This window comes from Manihot esculenta, chromosome 3 (genome assembly GCF_001659605.2).
Source record: "Manihot esculenta cultivar AM560-2 chromosome 3, M.esculenta_v8, whole genome shotgun sequence".
NCBI lineage: Eukaryota > Viridiplantae > Streptophyta > Magnoliopsida > Malpighiales > Euphorbiaceae > Manihot > Manihot esculenta.
Window position 1 is genome coordinate 2,593,325 of NC_035163.2, and position 19,846 is coordinate 2,613,170.

The window sequence follows — 19,846 nt, forward strand, 5'->3', positions numbered from 1 at the left end:
TGGAACCACCACAACTTGGAAGAGTGCACGTGGGAGACACGGGAGTCCATGCTCCAGCAATATCCTCATCTCTTTTGAAGTAAGTGTAATGTGTTTTATGTATGTTTATGTTTATATTTTATATGTGTTGTTTGGTGAACATTCGGGGACGAATGTTCTTAAGGGGGGGAGAATGTAATACCCGGCTAGACTCTGGTATCGGAATTCCTACCGTCCGGTGGAATCTCGGATGTCGGAAGCCTCTAGTAGGGTAGAAACATGTTTTCATAAAATGTTTTAAAGCATTTCATGGTTTTAAGTATGAAAATTAAATGAGTTTTGCATGAAAAGTCTTTGGAGGAAAACTCAGGTTCGGCCGCCGAAAGTCAAGTTCGGCCGCCGAACATGCATGCGTTTTGGAGGCACGTTAGGCCCCCGAAAGCATGAGTGAGGGAAGTTCAGGTTCGGCCGCCGAAAGTCAAGTTCGGCCGCCGAACATGGCATGCGTGCGGAGGCACTTTCGGCCCCCGAACGTGGTCTGGCCAGCCACTATAAAAGGGGTACTTAGCCGAAATGGGCGAGCTTTCTCCCATTTTCGGCCACAGCTAGCTTCCGACCTCCCTCTTCCCAATCTAGTGTTTTTCCTTCAAATCCCCACCATTTTTCCTGAGTTTTAAGCTTGCATTGAAGGTTTTGAACTTTTGAAACAAGTTTTGGAGCTTTGGGAACTCAGGAGCTCATTTTCGTGGATCTCCAAGTTTAGGTCGTCTCCCTCTCGATCTTCAAGAGGTAAGAGCCGATCTTAAGCTCCTTATGTGTTTTAAGTAAGTTTTAAGTTGTTTTATGGGGTAGAATGGCATGTATAGGGTTGTATGAGTTTTTAAGCAAATGTTAGGTTTTATGTGATTTGTGAATAATGTGGCTTGCTTGTGTGTTGTAGTTGGGGTTTAAGTTAGTTTGAGGCCCTTAGGAGCTTGTATGCTTGAGTATGCATGTTGTAGAATAGGGTTATGCATGATTGGTTGTGTAGGGGGTTGAAATGGGCATGAAGAACCAAGTTTCTGCCCTTTGGCAGAAACCAGGTTCGGCAGCCGAAGGCACTTTCGGCCGCCGAACCAGCTTGGGAGGCAGCCTTAGGCTGCCGAAGCCTGCCCCCGAAAGTGGGAGTTTCGGCTCTGTCCGAGACTTTCGGCCGCCGAAGGTGCCGCCGAACATGCACGAGTTTCGTCTCTGTCTGGGAGTTTCGGCCGCCGAAGGTGCCGCCGAACCTGCCTGACTTTCGACTCTGGAGGGACTTCCGGCCGCCGAAGGTGCCGCCGAAAGTGCCCTTCCCAGCCTTTTCTTGCATGTTTTCTAGGGATGTTTTGAGGTGTTTTTAGGAGGTTTTTGGGGGTATGTTTAGAGTTATGTTCTTGTTGTTTGGTGCCTCATTTGAGTCCACCTGTGTAGGTTCGGACCCGAGGAACCGAGACCCCCGGTTGTGAGATAGTCGTTCAGAGTCCGTTGTTAAAGCTTCAGTCACCAGGTGAGTGGAACAACTCCTTAAGTTTTAAAGTAAAGTAAATGAATAAATGAATGAATCATAAAGCATTGCCCATGCATCATTATGCCATGCAATATTTCAGGATGTTTGCATTAGAATTCACGAATATGCTGCATTGCATAAATTGATGTCGATGTGGATGGTTGTTGGGTGATCCATAGTCCTCTGATGTTATGTTATGATGATATGTTATGGAAGACCAGCGAGGCCCATTCTACGCCCCTGGCACTATGTAAGAGAAAGACCAGCGAGGCCCATTCTACGCCCCTGGCACTTTAGAATGTTATGTTATGTAAGAGAAAGACCAGTGAGGCCCATTCTACGCCCCTGGCATTTGGAGATGTTGAGGACTAATGGTGACAACACCATCCTTTATGTGATTAGCTGTGATGTGCTGCATTTCATGAAAGCATGAAAAGAAAAAGTTAAATAATATGATGAAATAAAAATGAAATAATAATAATAATAATAATAATATGAATAAGAATAATAAAATGAACAATAATAAACCTAAAAATGGAGGAATTAAATCAAATGTTTTTAGCTCACCCCCTCTCCTCTAACCCCAGTCTTGCAGGTACAGAGTAGATAGAGAAGTCAAGAAGAGTAAGAGAAGTTTATGTAATAGCCTAGTGGTGGACATGGTTTATTTGTAATGTAAAAGTATGTTATGTAATGTAATGAAAGTTTAGAATGTGCTTGACTGGAGTTTGTTTTAATCCCTTGTGTATATGATCCAAAAATGTTTTTATGATGTTTATGTTATCTAAGCCTAACATATGTTATGTTACCCATTGGGGTATTTGATGAGGACTCCAATGAGGGATTTATGATATGTTATGTGTGCACCGATTAGGCTTGGAAAGAAAAGTTTTAATTTTTATGTATGTTGTTGATCATGTATGGGATTAAACAGGTTCACAGGATGTATGTTTGGCTTGCTACGGGTTCTGGCGGCCTTAAGCCGACCTGAATCCTAGCGCCGATAGCGGTCCGGTTTCCGGGTCGTTACAATAACCTCAATATACCTCACTACATAACATACCGTAATCTTTTACATTACATCATATTACAATGGTCATGTCCACAATCTAACTATTACATAAACATACTTCAAAACTCTGGCTAACCTCCTGGTCTACCCTGTACCTGCACATCTGGGGTTAGGGGAAAGGGGTGAGCTACAAAGCTCAGTGAGCAGAATAGAGAAAATATATATTAAAATTTCATGCTTTCATGAAATGCAACACATCACAAACATATCACATAAGGATGGTATTGTCACCTATAGTCCTCTACATTCCAAAGTGTCGGGACGTAGAATGGGTACAACCGGACTTTCTCTTACATAACATAACATAACATTCCAATATGCCAGGGACGTAGAATGGGTACAACCTGGTCTTTCTCTTATTCTGGCCGGGACGTAGAATGGGTACAACCGGCAATCATACCATAACATGTCTCATCATAACATATCAAGGACTAAAGGATCATTCAATACCCATCCACATCATCATCAAGTATGCAATGCAACATATTCGTGGAATCTAATGCATACAACCTAAAATATCACATGGCATACGTGATGCATGAATCATGCTAAAAAATTTCATATTTCGTTAATTTAAAAAGTTAAGGTTTATTCCACTCACCTCTGGCTAGCTCTGACAATACTCTGTAGCAGCTGACTCATTGCTGGGGTCCTCGGTTCCTCGGGTCCGAACCTACACAGGTGGACTCAAATGAGGGACCTAACATACATGAACATTACTCTAAACTAATCCCCAAAAACCCCCTAGAACATCATGAAAACATCACATAAAAACATGCAAGAAATGGCTGGACAGGGCACTTTCGGCGGCAGGTTCGGCGGCCGAAAGTCCCTCCAGAGCCGAAAGTCAGGCACTTTCGGCGGCACCTTCTGCGGCCGAAAGTCTCAGACAGAGACGAAAGTCTTCTTTCGGGGGCAGGCTTCGGCAGCCGAAAGCTGCCTCCACAAGAGGGTTCGGCGGCCGAAAGTCCCTTCGGCGGCCGAACCTGAGCTTCTCCCGAATGGCAGAAACTCAGCTCTCCTATGCACATTTCGCCTCCCACGCTCAAATCATGCATACCACTCAACCAAAACATGCATACCACTCAACCAAAACATGCATACAAGCTCCTAGGGGCCTCAAACAAACATATACCCCAACTATAACACTTCAAACATACTCAAACATGCCACATTGTTCAAAATCATAACATTTGCTCAAAAACTCATACAACCCTATACATGCCATTCTACCCCATAAAACAACTTAAAACTTACTTAAAACATACAAAGAACTTAAGATCGGCTCTTACCTCTTGAAGATCGAGAGGGAGACGACCTAAAACTCGGAGATCCAAGCAAATGAGCTCCTGAGTTTCCAAAGCTCCAAAACTTGTCTTAAATGCTCAAAACTTGCAATGTGAGGTTAAAACTCAAGAAAAATGGAGGAGATTTGGTGAAAGAACACAAGATTTGGGGAGAGGGAGGTCGGAAGCTAGCTGTGGCCGAAAATGGGAGAAAGCTCGCCCATTTCGGCTAAGCGACCCTTTTATAGGTGGCTGGTTAGGCCACGTTCGGGGGCCGAAAGTGCCTCCGCATGCATGCCATGTTCGGCGGCCGAACTAGAGTTTCGGCGGCCGAACCTGGACTTCCCTCACTCATGCTTTCGGGGGCCTAACGTGCCTCCAAAACGCATGCATGTTCGGCGGCCGAACTTGACTTTCGGCGGCCGAACCTGGGTTTTCCTCCAAAGACTTTTCATGCAAAAACTCATTTAATTTCATACTTAAAAACATTAAAATACATGAAAACATTTTATGAAAACATGATGTCACCCTTCTAGAGGTCTCCGACATCCAAATTCCACCGGATGGTAGGAATTCCGATACCGGAGTCTAGCCGGGTATTACATTCTCCCCCCTTAAGAACATTCGTCCCCGAATGTTCCTCAACTAGTACATGCATAACATCAAACATAACACACATACATAACATATAAACACATAAACACTAACCTTGAAAGAGATGGAGATACTGCTGGAGCATGGACTCCCGTGTCTCCTAGGTACATTCTTTTATATTGTGGTGGTTCCAAAGGACCTTCACCATCGGGATTTCCTTGTTCCTTAGCTTTCTGATCTGAGTGTCAAGAATCCGTACTGGCTGCTCTACATAGGTGAGATCCTCTTGGATCTCCACATCAGGCTCACTAAGAACCTTGCCCGGATCTGACACAAACTTCCTCAACATGGAAACATGGAAAACCGGATGGATTCTTTGCATTGAAGCAGGTAAATCCAGCTTGTACGACACATTCCCAACCTTTTGCAAGATCTCGAAGGGTCCGATGTATCGTGGAGCTAGCTTACCTTTCTTCCCAAACCGAACCACCCCTTTCATTGGAGACACCTTGAGCAATACTAGATCCCCCTCCTGAAACTCTACCTGTTTCTTGCGGATGTCTGCATAACTCTTCTGCCTGCTTGTAGCAGTCTTAATCCTTTCTCTGATAATGGGCACCACCCTGCTGGTAATCTCTACTAGCTCAGGCCCTGCCAAGGCCTTCTCTCCTACTTCTTCCCAACAGATGGGTGACCTGCACTTCCTCCCATACAAAGCTTCATATGGAGCCATCCCGATGCTAGCATGATAGCTGTTATTGTAGGCGAACTCCACCAAGGGTAGATGTTGCCTCCAAGAACCGCCAAAATCTAGCACACACATTCTGAGCATATCCTCTATTGTCTGGATGGTCCTCTCTGACTGTCCATCAGTCTGGGGGTGGAAGGCAGTACTAAAATCCAACCTGGTACCCATAGCACTCTGCAGACTCCGCCAAACCTGGAGGTGAACTGGGGCCCTCTATCCGACACTATTGAAACAGGGACCCCATGTAGCCTGACTATCTCATCAACATACACCTGCGCTAACTTATCCACAGAGTAGTTGCTCCTAACAGGGATGAAGTGAGCAGATTTGGTGAGTCTGTCCACAATCACCCATATGGAGTCTAATCTGTTGGACGCCGCTGGTAGCCCCACTACAAAGTCCATAGCTATATTCTCCCATTTCCAGTCTGGAATCGGTAGTGGGTTAAGCATTCCAGCCGGCTTCTGATGTTCCAGCTTCACCCTTTGACATACTTCGCAGGCTGACACAAACTGTGCCACTTCTCTTTTCATAGCTGGCCACCAATACACCCCTTTTAGATCTTGATACATTTTGGTGGCTCCAGGGTGAACGCTGTACGTTGCATTATGAGCCTCTCTCATAATGTCTCCCTTTATCCCTATGTCATCTGGTACACATAAACGGTTCCCATAGCGGAGGATCCCCTTGCTATCAAATCTGAATTCACTATCCTTGCCTGACTGAACAGTCCTGGCAATCTTCACTAGCTCTGGGTCCTCATGCTGTTTCTGAGCCACCTGCTCCAGAAACACGGGTGCCACTCTCATCTGTGCAATCAAAGCACCTATACCAGACAACTCTAACTGTAGACCTTCATTCATGAGCTTATAAAACTCCTTCACCACCGGTCTCCTCTCTGCCGTGATGTGGGATAGACTGCCAAGTGATTTCCGGCTTAAGGCATCAGCTACTACATTAGCCTTACCCGGATGGTACTGTATCTTGCAATCATAGTCACTGAGCAGCTCTACCCATCTCCTCTGCCTCAAATTCAGCTCTCTCTGGCTCAAGATGTGCTGCAGGCTCTTATGATCTGTGAAGATCTCACATTTTACCCCATAGAGGTAGTGCCTCCACATCTTGAGTGCAAAGATAACCGCTGTCATCTCAAGATCGTGTGTGGGGTAATTCAACTCATGCCTCTTCAGCTGTCTTGAAGCATAAGCGATCACCCTACCATTCTGCATCAACACACAACCCAAGCCTACTCTGGATGCATCACAGAACACGGTGAAATCCTCATTACTAGTCGACAGAGCTAACACCGGTGCTGAAGTTAACCTCTTCTTAAGCTCCTCAAAACTCTTTTGGCACTGGTCTGTCCATACAAACTTCTGATTCTTTCTGGTTAACCTGGTCAAAGGAGCTGCAATCTTTGAGAAGTCCTGAACGAACCTCCTGTAGTAACCAGCCAAACCCAAGAAACTTCTGATCTCGGTCACTGTAGTGGGTCTAGGCCAGTTAGTCACAGCTTCTACCTTCTTGGGGTCTACTTCAATTCCATTCTCTGACATTACATGCCCCAAGAATGATATGCTCCTTAACCAGAACTCACACTTGGAGAACTTGGCATACAAGCCATGTTCCCTCAAGGTCTGCAAAACTGTCCTCAGATGATGGGCATGCTCCTCTGCATTTCTGGAATACACTAGGATATCATCTATGAAGACAATAACGAAGCGATCCAGATACTGTCTAAACACTCTATTCATGAGATCCATGAATGCTGCAGGGGCGTTGGTTAACCCGAACGGCATCACAAGGAACTCAAAATGCCCATATCTGGTCCTGAAAGCTGTCTTTGGTACATCCTCTTTTCTGATCCTCAACTGATGGTACCCAGATCTCAGATCTATTTTGGAGAAACAACCCGCTCCTACTAGCTGGTCGAATAGATCGTCGATCCTTGGCAACGGGTACTTGTTCTTAGTGGTGACTTTGCTCAACTGCCTGTAGTCGATACAAAGCCTGAGGGATCCATCCTTCTTTCTTACAAAAAGCACTGGAGCACCCCAAGGTGAGGTACTCGGTCGGATGAAGCCCTTGTCTACTAGCTCTTGCAACTGTTCTTTCAACTCTTTCAACTCAGCTGGTGCCATCCTGTAGGGAGGGATAGAGATCGGTCTGGTTCCAGGCATTAATTCTATCTCGAACTCTATCTCCCTAGCAGGTGGTAAACCTGGCAGCTCGTCTGGGAAAACATCTAAGAACTCTCTGACCACTGGCATTGAGGCGGGCTCTCTAACCTGACTGTCTAGCTCTCTCACATGAGCCAAATACCCCTGACATCCCCTCCTGAGCAGCCTACGAGCCGCTAGGGCTGATATCAAACCTCTAGGTGTACCCCTCCTGTCTCCTCTGAAGACAACCTCTGACCCATCCTGACATCTGAACCTGACTACCTTGTCTCTGCAATCCAAGGTAGCACCATGGGTAGATAGCCAATCCATCCCTAGAATGACATCAAAATCTGTCAAATCTAGAACCACAAGGTTGGCGGACATGCATCTCCCCTCTATAAAAACTGGACTACACTGGCAGACTGACTCTGCCACTGACGGGTCACACTTGGGTCCACTGACCCATAGGGGACACTCTAACTCAGAGACCATCAACCCTAACCTCTGAACGGCTCTCGGAGCAATAAAAGAATGAGATGCACCCGGGTCCATTAATGCATACACATCAGAACACCCAATGATGAGATTACCTGACACCACGGTGTTGGATGTGTTAGCCTCCTGCTGTGTCATGGTGAAGATCCGTGCTGGAGCTGACGGACCCTCACCTCTGAACCCTGCTGAAGAAGAGGCTGACCCTCTCCCTCTGCCTCTGCCACTGACCTGTGTAGCAGCTGGAGCTACTGGCTGCGCCACACTACCTGATGCTGTCTGCTGAGGCTGTGCCGTATGAACTGCCCTAGGACACTCCCGTGACATGTGTCCCTCTTGCCCACATCTATAGCAGGCTGTTGTCCCAAACCGGCACACTCCCCAGTGTTGCCTACCACACTTCGCACAAACAGCGTTGTCCGCACCAGAGCTCAAACCACTTCCTAATCCCAGACCTGATTTGATCTTGCTCCAGAACTTATTCTTCTTTGATTTCCTGGTGGTGTTACTCCACTTTTTACTGCTTGAACTCAAAGAAGAAGGGTCTACTCTTCCCCCACCTGGGGTCTTGAAACCAGAAGGCTGTGCTACTGACTGCTTGACTTTTCCCTCGATGATAGCACTAGCCTCCATCCTCCTGGCCATATCCACTATGGTGTGGAAACTCTCTCTATCTGCTGACTGTATCAAGGAGGAATACCTGGAATGGAGCCTCATGATATACCTCCTTGACTTCTTCTGGTCTGTGTCAAGGTTCTGCCCAGCAAATGGCAGCAACTCCATAAACCTGTCAGTGTATTCATCTACACTCATATCATCACTCTGTCTCAGCTGCTCGAACTCTATCATCTTCTGTTCCCTTGAACTATCAGGGAAAGCCCATCCAGCAAATTCATTAGCAAACTCCTCCCATGATAGACTGTCCACCCTCGGTTTTATATAGCTCTTGAACCACTCACGGGCCTTCTTGCATTTTAGAGTAAACCCAGCCATCTGGATGGCTCTACTGTCATCAGCCCCTATCTCATCTGTAATCACCTTGACCCTCTCAAGGTATACAAAGGGATCATCACCGGTTTCAAACTGTGGGGCACCCAACTTCATGTAGTCGGTCATCTTGACCTTGCTCCCTCCAGATGAGGTAGGTGCTTGGGTTTCTGGGACAGTAGATGCTGGTGGTGGTGGAGGTGGTGCAACATCCCCTTGGGTAGGGTTTGTTGTACCTGGATAGTATGGTGGAGGTGGGTACATGGGGTACTGTGGATATGGTGGGTAGTATGGTGCGTATGGCATCTGTGTGGGGTAAAGGCTAAAACTAGGGTAATCCGATGTACCTCCCATCGAATACCCGGGATTATGTGGAAAGGGTGGGTACTGGGGTGGCTGTACAAATCCCGAGGCCTGAGTGCCTCCTTGGGACTCTCCCATGTCTTCTCCTGACATACCCATTCCTAAACTGCCATCCCTCCTCTGTTCCACGTCCATCTCATCTCCCACATCCTCTGACATATCTCCCTGAACTGTTCCTCTGACTGATCTGCTTCTTCCCAGATCTAAAGACCTTCTAGGGTCTCTTACTGCTCGGTCTCTGCTGGACCTACTAGACATCGCCCTAGGCAATGCTGGAGGACGGGCATCAGTGCCCTCGTCCTGAGGTGGTACTCCAGTCAATCGTGCAGATCGACGAGTTCCTCTCATCCTGTTTCTGAAAAACAGCACATATCTCAAAACATCAGCATCATATGGTTCATGCGTCAACACATGAACCCTTATCACATACATAGCATACATAACATATCATTTATGCACATGTATATAATCATGGCATTTCACATCATCATTCAAGACAGGACTCTACATCCTATCCTAGTGGACATGATATTAGAATAGAAATTCGAGTGATTTCGTAATATCCATTGATAATCTTTATATTTTTTAATTTTTATTGAAATTTAATTTTGAATTTTAAATTTTGGATATATTTTATATTTATTTAATATTAAGTAGTTAGTTTGATTTGAGATTGTTATTATCGATATTATTGATTTGTGCATTAATTAAAGTTTCAATTTAAGAGTTCTTATTTTCTTGCACCAAAAACAGGTCTCTTGGCTGAAAGAGACATTGGCACCCACGTTGATACTATCAATAGAGTCGCTAAATCTGCGAGAACTGTTGGAAATAATAATATCTCTTTGAAAATTAAATTTAAATATTTTTAAAATTTTATAGATTGTTTAAATTTTATAGTTGTAACTAATAAAAATGTAATTAATTTATTAATTTTTTATTATAAATAGACTTATTAAATTTAATAATGTATACAATAAAAGTAAAAATATAGCTAATGCAATCAAAGCACAGCCATTATGTTTTTTTCTTCTTTATTTTTTATTTTTTTATTTTTTTAAAAAAAAATTTTAACTAAAGAACATGCCATATTTTAATCAATCTTTTAAACTAAATCTTTTTTAAACCCAACAAAACTTACTTTTATGTTTAGCCATGACTCTCTTAGCTGACAATCACACATGAGTTTTTGTAGCTCGGAATTGCAAATATGAACTCGGTATCTCTTCTGCATAAGCTGTATATCTATATATATGGTATGGAAGGTGGCAGAATCGGTGTTGGTTCAGACTTCAGAATACAGGCAGGCTATACAAATTTCCTGAAGGTTTTGCTCGTAAATATTTCGACTCATAGGATCCAAGATATGCATTAGGAATCACAATCACAATTGGTTTTAACCTATTTATCACAGTTTTTTATGTATAAAAATTATAAATATATTTAATATTTTGTTTAATATGTATTTTCTATAATGATATTTTCAACTTTTAACTTAACTAATATTTATTATATTAGAATTTTTAAATAATTATTTAAATAATAAATATAATAATAATTAATATTCATTTCATCTCATAATTTTTATTCACTTTATTTCTTCACACATATTTTAAAAAATAATTTTTTATTAACTTTTTAATTATATTTAATTTAAAAATATTAAATTTTATTAAATAATAAAAGAGATTTTTTTAAAAATAAAATAAAATAAAATAAAATTATAATAATTAATTTATATGTTATTATCTTATTAATAGTTATTTTAACTTGTAGAAAAAATTCATATGGTAAATACGAAAATAAAGTGTTTAAAAAATAGAGTAATTTACAATTAAATAACTGAAATTTAAGATAATTTTTAAAAGTAAATAATTTAATTTTTTATTTTTTATTTTGTTAATAAAAATTCTTTCCCTTAAATTTATTATTAATTAATTATAAATCGAAAAATTATACCTAATTAAAAGATTAAATTATTATAAATATTTAAAATATAAAAATTAAATTATTATAAAAATTAAAACTATAGAGATGAAATTATCACAAAATTTTTGAATTTATTTTTTCTCATTAAACAGGTAATGCTTAAGTCATAAGTTTCATCAAATAGATATATAAAAGTAAAATCATTGTAATTCCATGCAAAACGCCATCGTTTCTGTTGTGCTAAAACCCTACGAGGCCATTACTTAGGGTTTTGACTGGGCAGAGTTGCTCTTCGAATTCCTAATTTTCAAGAATCAGCATGGCCTCGTCTTCGAAACCCATTCCTTTTATCGAGGAAAATTATGGGCTCGCATTCCACCAATCAATGCAACAACTCGTAGATGAAATACACAAAGAAACATTAAATTTGTCTCATTTCATCAATGTATTCTACCGATTAATGCAATCGAAAGTTGATCCTCCTATAGAAACGATCTGGATCTACTCTGCTTTGTCCTTCAGGAGCCGAAAAAAAGCAAACCAGGATCTTTCAGATCATATTCTGATTGTAAAGGAACTGTTTCAACTTATTTCGAGATGCTCAGGTCCGTGTAGTGCTTCGAAAAGCATAGCATTGCTAGCTCCTGTTGTTTTCCAAGTTTATAATTTGGTTGTTGAGTTATTGGGCAAAGATTTGGGAGCTAGGAGAGTGAAGAAAGCTGCTAAGGAGGCCAAGTCTTTGATTGGGGAGATTATTGGATATGTAAGTGTGTGTTGTGGTAAGGATGTCAGTAAGGAAAGTGATTCAAATTTGAGTGTATCGTTTTTAGATTTGGCTAGTCTCTGGATTGATGGGAACGACGGCTTGAAGGGTTTTTTACCTCTCACGAGTGATGAGATATATAAAGAGATTAGTGTTGGAGGGTCAACAGTTGCAAACTTGGCTGGAGTTGTTATTTCTGAGGTTTTCTTGTTGAAGCTATGCTTGGATTTACGAATAGGGAATCGAGGGGAAGCGCTGGAGAAGGAACTGAGAAGTTGGATTGTTGGCTCAATAACTGGGTTACAGAGCTTCTACTTCTTCGGTTAGTGTAGTTTAATCTTTAGTTTGAATTTTGAGTTATTTTTTACAAACTGGTAAAGGATAATTTTGCCTCTTATTATATTTTGGTTTTTGGCATAGGTGAATGGTATAGAATTTAAATCAAACTGAAAATGTCGATTGAGTACATTTGAATGTCTTGAGGAATTCTGCTGCTTAGTTGGCTTTAGGCCTATTTAGTTTGTTCAAAACAATGTAATTGTTGATTGCAGAAACGTCTATTTTTGGTGTACTTTCATTGGTTTTGCTTTTTATGTGCTTACATCCTGATAAACAATGCCATTCAGAGACTCTTGTGAGGATGCTGTTGGAGCCAGCCTTGCCTGTGACTTCACTATTGGTTAGTTTCTTTTTTTCTCCACTGTTTAATTCCTTAGACTTTCTATACTGCTTGATTTGTTACTTCTCACAATCATAGTGTGTGCATTGTTCTTCATCTTGTTCTTCCTTATCCCTTTGGAGCCCTCCTTTCTATCTGTCTTCTGTACCATATGTGGTCACCATTTATTTGAACTCCATTTTGTTTACCCAAGAGGCAGAAATTTAAACATGTATTGTTTGTTTTAAATATGTAGACTCTACGATGACATGGTGGCTAAAGTTCTTTACGCATGGTGCCACACTGTCTGATTTAAAACTAGCCTTCAAACCGAACACCTTCACCCACATGTACATATGATTAAGAGGAACATCACAGGAGTTCTCAAAATCCCCCATTTTCTCCATTAGAAGTGTCTGGTTATTAAAGGACCATGGACTCCTGTCTAAAATTCTGTTCATATCCACAGCATGATAAAACTGAAAAACATACACCCCTCCATTGACCTCCCTAACCGAAATCCCATAACAGGTTTCATGAGAGCTGCCAATGTATGTTTCATAGCCGTGAAGTTGACTAGCCTCTCTGTCAAGAAATGTCCGATCAAGCACAACGAAGAAATATCAAAATCCTCTCCAGTATTCTCACTGATCACGACAACCTCTTCACCATCATCCTCCACAGATAACCTAGCCATGTCTTTCGCCATACGTTTAGTATCATCAGCCGCCAATTGATTCGCAGCCATAATTTAAGTCAATAAGTACGATCAATAATCATTAAGAAACGAAAATTGACGAAACTTGTCAGAGGGACAAGACGAGAGAACACCCTAGATAAATCGACAGGAAAAAATAAGTTATTGTGTTAGTATTTATTATAATTAAAATTAATAATATAATACTGAAATCTAAAAATAATTTACATATTTATTAATTTTTAATAAGAAAATTGAGAGAGTAAGGATTCACTTTTGAATTTATCAAACACAAAGTGATATATAGATAAACTAAGTAATTTCAAGTCAAAGAGATTTACTAGAGTGATTGCAAAGTTGTGTTTTGAGTGCATGAAGGTGGATAGGGTTTGATTAAGCTATTGTCGTTTATTGTTTCATTTGCTCTCTCTTATATTTTTTACTGTCTTTCAATAGGGAATAGTATCATCCTCCATGGTTGTCCCTCATTGTGAGAGTGTGGCAGTGGCTTTTTTTTTTTAATGTTTTTTTTGTCATTTATTTTACAAGTCCTTTTTGTTTATGTGAGAGGGATGAATGCTCTTTAGACCTAAGTGAGAGTTGGTATCTCTACTTTGGAGAGGATTTTTATTAGTGTTAATGCTGGCATTTTTAAAATTAAACTAATATGTCCAATGGTTCACGCTCCCTCTGACCGATAACCAACTAAAAACTCATGTCTCCTTTCTCGTATTTTGATTTTCCCTCCAGTTGCCTCTATTATTTTGCTTTTGAGAATTTTTTTTCTTTAATTTTAATATATGCATGTTTAATATTGTGCTTTTTCATGTCCATTAGTTATAATTGTTGTAATGAGTCAATTATTATAGCGGTGATTGGTCTGGTTTCATTTCTTTATTGATCGGTGTTAATGACGATGGATGATATAACTGAATATGCATTGCATTAAATTTTTATGTAACATTTTTGAGATTTAGTTTTGATTTAGTTGGGGCTTTGAGTTATGGATTGGATTGTTCTTGTGAATTTAAATTGAGTTGGATTGGTTGTTTTTTGAATCAACAACCGATTTAAACCCTCTTTCAATTATAAATTGCCTGAAATATATTAAAAAGAAAGGCAAACTAAGTTTTAATAATTTTTAAAAATTTTACTTATGATTTATATTAGTTTGATTTCCTTTTACTGGTTCTAGAAAAAATTTTCTTAGTTAAAAATAAGCATAATACCAGCTGTTCTATTTTGGAAATTTCGTGAAGATTGAGAAATACTCTTATTTATTTATTATTAATGATGGTGCTTTAGTTGTTAAAGCATCTAACATCCCAATTGTTATTTTGACTTTTGACCTTAATACCATATTAATAATTCCACGCCATTAATGAATTATCCTTTTATACATGAATTTTTGTTTCTTCCACCGCCACTTTTTTTCTTTCTTCTCATTTATTTTCCTTTTAAATCGAATAATATTTCAGATGTTGGTTTAAATTCTTATTAAATATATAAAATTTCATATAAATTTTATTATTATTTTTTATTATTAATTTATATAAATCTGATTTATATAAAAATTTTTTATTCAAAATCTAAAATATATTAAAACAGTGAGTGTATAAACTGAGTTTAGAATATGAAAAATAATATTTTCTTTTAGGAGCATTGTCATGTAAAATTGTGATAATAGACATTCAAAATATAATAAAATTAAAAAAATTACATATAATAATTCTGTTATTTTTTAAAAAAAATTAAAATTAAAGATGTAAGAGAGAAAAGAAGGAATATATAGACCTCAGATTAATTATTTATAATTGTTGGAGTTATTTTCTCAAACAGATATATATCTTACCATCTATTTATAATAATTGAAAATACTTTTTTAAATAAATATATTTTCTATTGATTAAAAGATGTAAGAGAGAAATGTATTTTGGCCTTACGGTTTTTGAGAAAAAGGTAGATGAGCATAACTTCGCAAAAAACTAAAATTTGTTTATTCTGTTTTTGTGTTCACAGGTATTCACGAAGTAAGTGGGTTGCCCCTGCGCTCAAAATATCATCTCTTGCTACTTCAAATGGATGATTTCTTGAACTCCTTATTTATGTATTTTCTTTTTATTTTAGTTTGAATTGGGAGTAGCTTTTATGGGAGCATGTGTTTACAAAATGGTCATGCACTCGTAACGCCTAAGGATTTGTAGGTTTATGCTAGCAAGAGTAGCATCCCTTTGACCTCACAGAAACCACTCCAAAATCAATGATTCTCCCGCGCATAGGATGAAAACCACGTTTTAAATTATTATTGAGTTTAAAGATGAATATCTTGTCCTTGCAAATCTGTTGTTTGAGTTGTTTCAAATTCATGCATCTGTATTATTTCAATATTTTCTACCGTGCTACATCTAGATGACTTTTTAAATTGTGAAATTTGGAATTCTTGAGTAATTATGGAATTGATTTATTTTATGCGATGCATTTCCCCCTTGTTACATAAAATTAGTTACCAACTGATATTCTCTTGACCACATTTACATTGCAGGAAATGCTGAAGGATGTAGTGAGAACTAAAACTTATCAAAATGTTATTTATCAGAATAAGTTTCTATTTAAGAATAAAATAGTACTTGATGTTGGCGCTGGAACTGGAATTCTGTCCCTATTTTGTGCAAAAGCTGGGGCTGCACATGTTTATGCGGTATGTGTTCACTTCTTTCCCTCCTTCTATTCAGCAAGGAATTGTTTCAATCAAGATGCTACGATTAGGCATGTCATATTTTGTGTTTTTGTCATGTGTTTTTTTATATTAAATGTGGTTGCCTGCTTTTCCATTTTCAGGTTGAGTGCTCAGACATGGCTGACATGGCAAAAGAAATAGTTGAATCAAATGGTTTTTCAGAAGGTAATATGTTTGTGTTATGATGTTTTGCTAATTCTACTGTCTTTCTATATTCCTTCAAAGTAGTCAGTGACTCTGCCCTTTTTTTATTAAATAAAATATTGTTACAGTTGTAACGGTTTTGAAGGGAAAGATTGAAGAAATTGAGCTACCAGTTGCTAAAGTAGATATTATAATTTCAGAGTGAATGGGATATTTTCTATTGTATGAAAATATGTTAAACACGGTCCTCTATGCACGAGATAAATGGCTTGTAAGTTGTATTTCATTTTTCACTTTATTCTCTGACTGTGCAGAACATTGTTATATCAATTGTAGTTCTTTGATATAAGAAATCAATGGTGTCAACTTTTCTTGTGCTTTGCCGGTTTTCAGGTCAGTGATGGAATTCTTCTACCAGACAAAGCTTTCCTTTATTTGACAGCCATTGAGGATGCAGACTACAAAGAAGATAAGATTGAATGTGAGTCTCTTGAATTTCTAATTCATACAAGTATATTTTTTAGTCGTTTTCTTTAGGCTCCAAAATTTGGATAGTTTTGGGGACTCTTCTCTCATATCAATTCCATGAATGGGGCTTTTAGTTTTTCTTAGACTTCTCTTCTATGCATGTGTTTCTGTAAGCTGAAAAATTATTGGATCTTGTTTTGTAATGGTTGTTTGGTCCCTTTTGCTCTCACACTACTCCAGTTTGGAATAATGTGTATGGCTTTAACATGAGTTGCACCAAGAAGCAAGCCATCATGGAACCTCTTGTTGATACTGTTGATCAGAAACAAATTGTCACAGACTGCCAGCTCCTCAAGGTGGGATATGCATAAACTTGTGTGTGTGCCAAAAACACGTATGTGCATGTAGACAAGGATGTATGCTTGTTTAAAAGTTTTTTGGTCTATACTTTTGTTGGGTGTTCTTCCCTGTTTTGGTGATCGTTTGGTTTACTTCGCCTCATTTCAGATTATGGATATCTCTCAAATGGTTTCTGGGGACGCTTCCTTCACAGTTCCTTTTAAGCTTGTGGCTGAGCGGGATGATTACATCCATGCCTTGGTGGCCTACTTTGATGTGTCATTTACCAAATGTCGCAAGTTAATGGGCTTCTCTACAGGTTAATCTTTTTTTTATTTATGCTTTTATGTGCTGTTTGTCTAGTCATTTGGATTAGATGCTTGTCTTTGTAAAATTCAATGAGTTTGAAGGTCACCTCAAAAATACTACACATTTCATTACTTTGAGCATCGTCATCACGAGACTAATACAAGTCTAAAGTTAAAAGTTAGAATGACAACTTGACAGTACGTGGGGGATTGTACGCGGCCAGTTGGTTGTGTGTTGTGCCTGAATAATGCTCTGTCCATTGTCTACATTTCATTCTTAGAATAGCATATTGGGGAAGACTTTATGCTTCTCTGACGAACTCAAATCAATGCAGGGCCAAGATCACGGGCTACACACTGGAAGCAAACAATTCTGTACCTAGAAGATGTGTTAACTATATGTGAAGGGGAAGTCTTATCTGGGAACATGACTGTCGCACCGGACCAAAAAAATCCTCGCGACATTGATATAATGATCAAATATGCATTGAATGGGCAGCGGTGTGTGGTCTCAAGAACTCAATATTATAAGATGCGGTGAAGTAATCTACATGTTATTCAAAATTCAAAGCAGTAGTGGCAAAGGTGATGCTTAACCACAACTTCTATCTAGTAAGTTGCTTTCTATTTGGGAGCTGAGTGTATTTCTCATTTCTCTCTGTTCAAGAATTGAGAGAGTTATGGGCTTGGCTTCCCTTACATGTATTTTGCCTGCAATTTTTGGCAATCCCCTTTTACGTATTTGCAAAGGGGAATGAGAATCTAACGCTGAAATTTTGAGTTTTAATTTTTCAGGACCTTAATTGTATTGTTTTAAGTGGTTGGAAATTGAATCTTATTTCTTCAGTGTACACCTTATGTCCCCTATGATTTGCAAGAAATTACTTTTCAGGCGATTCCGTTCATAGTGAGCGGGGTTTAGGTCGTCTCAAAATTAGTCTTCCAACTTTATTTCTGTAATCAATTAGAATCTTATTATTATTATTGTTGGTATTATTAATTTCTTTCCATCTGAGTTGAAATTTGAGAGCTTACCCCTCTTGAGTTAAAAGATAGTATATATATTGTAATTTGCTGTTAATTTTTTTAAAATTCAATGTTCTAATCTTTGCAAATTAAAAGGTTTAACAATTTTTTATTCAATGGGTTTTATTTTTTAATCTATTGTTTATTATTATTTAATTATGTGTTATTTTAAATATGAATATGTAAACTTTGAGTATATATATAATAAAATATATTTTTATCTTACTAATAATTATTTTAAACTCTAGAAAAATATGCATATGGTAAATATGAAAATACAATGTTAAAAAATAAAGAATAAGAGTAATTTATAGTGAAAATTTTGAGATATTGACAGAATTTATAATTTTATTTATTATTTTTTTATAATAAAGAATATAATTTTTAAAATTTTATTTTATTAATAAAATAATTTTTATGTTAAATTTACTACTAAATTAATTATAAACTGAAAATTAATTTAAATTAAAAAAATTATTATTTATATTAAAATAAAAAAAATTTACTATTTATTTTTTTAGTATTGTCATTATTTATAAATTAATCTGTATTTTTTAAAATTTATTAAAAGTTATTATTTTTTTTTCATTCATTTCATTTATTTTTATCGTTAATTTATTAAGAAAAAAATTAAATTATTTTTCTCATCTAAATTAATTCTTATTCCTTTGAAGGACTTTTGATATTTCATCGGTGTCATCCCTTGGACGACATTGGAGAAAAATGTTAATATTGGCAAAATTTTAAAAACTTTTCATATATGGTGGTGGTTGATCACTTGTAAAATTGTCACGTCCAATTAAAAAGCAACGAACTAACAAGAAAGCAATGAACTAACATCAAGGCATAATTGGAGTAGAGTTTGATTGAATGGGAAGGAGAATGAAATTGTCGCATCCGAGAAGGCTTCTTAATATCATCAGTAAGTCCATTCATACAGAGCATCTATGGAACAATCTTTATCTTCTTTAATTTTTACTAGGATTTAGCTTTTAATTTTAATTTTTAAATATACTTTAGATTTATTTAACTTCAACTTCAGGCAGTTAATTTGATTTGAGATTGTTATTATTGAGATTATTGATTTATACATTGATTCAATATTTCAATTTAAGAGTTTGTGAGAATTTTTAGTTTTATTGTAAATGGAAGATTTTTTATTTTTAGTGGATATATATTCAATTATGTTATAATAAGTGAAGTGTGAGTTTCTACTATGACTAAATTATTGCGGTGAATTTTTCTTTAATTTTATAATAAAAACTACTTTATATAAATTGTTATGAATTTTACTAATATATTATATTAGAATAGAAATTCGAGTGATTTCGTAATATCCATCGTTAATCTTTATATTTTTTAATTTTTATTGAAATTTAATTTTGAATTTTGGATATATTTTATATTTATTTAATATTAAGTAGTTAGTTTGATTTGAGATTGTTATTATCGATATTATTGATTTGTGCATTAATTAAAGTTTCAATTTAAGAGTTCTTATTTTCTTGCACCAAAAACATGTCTCTTGGCTGAAAGAGAGATTGGCACCCACGTTGATACTACCAATAG

General features: G+C 37.7%; 2 protein-coding genes across 3 annotated transcripts; both read left to right on the forward strand.

Moving 5' to 3' along the window:
- The first annotated feature begins 11,389 nt into the window (after window positions 1-11,389).
- LOC122723356 lies at window positions 11,390-18,259 on the forward strand. 2 transcript variants are annotated; one of them, XM_043955418.1, is made up of 9 exons: window positions 11,390-12,222; window positions 12,527-12,579; window positions 15,798-15,953; window positions 16,094-16,157; window positions 16,265-16,407; window positions 16,530-16,617; window positions 16,845-16,960; window positions 17,112-17,262; window positions 17,587-18,259. In XM_043955418.1, the coding sequence occupies exons 1-5, from the start codon at window positions 11,457-11,459 to the stop codon at window positions 16,339-16,341; spliced, it is 1,116 nt and encodes a 371-aa protein (XP_043811353.1). In that variant the 5' UTR covers window positions 11,390-11,456; the 3' UTR covers window positions 16,342-16,407; window positions 16,530-16,617; window positions 16,845-16,960; window positions 17,112-17,262; window positions 17,587-18,259. The 2 variants fall into 2 exon arrangements, with proteins under 2 accessions (XP_043811353.1, XP_043811354.1); XM_043955419.1 differs by lacking the exon at window positions 16,845-16,960.
- On the forward strand, window positions 16,342-17,267 carry LOC122723215 (probable protein arginine N-methyltransferase 1). Its single transcript, XM_043954752.1, has 4 exons — window positions 16,342-16,407; window positions 16,530-16,617; window positions 16,845-16,960; window positions 17,112-17,267. The coding sequence occupies exons 1-4, from the start codon at window positions 16,342-16,344 to the stop codon at window positions 17,265-17,267; spliced, it is 426 nt and encodes a 141-aa protein (XP_043810687.1).
- Window positions 18,260-19,846: the final 1,587 nt, after the last annotated feature.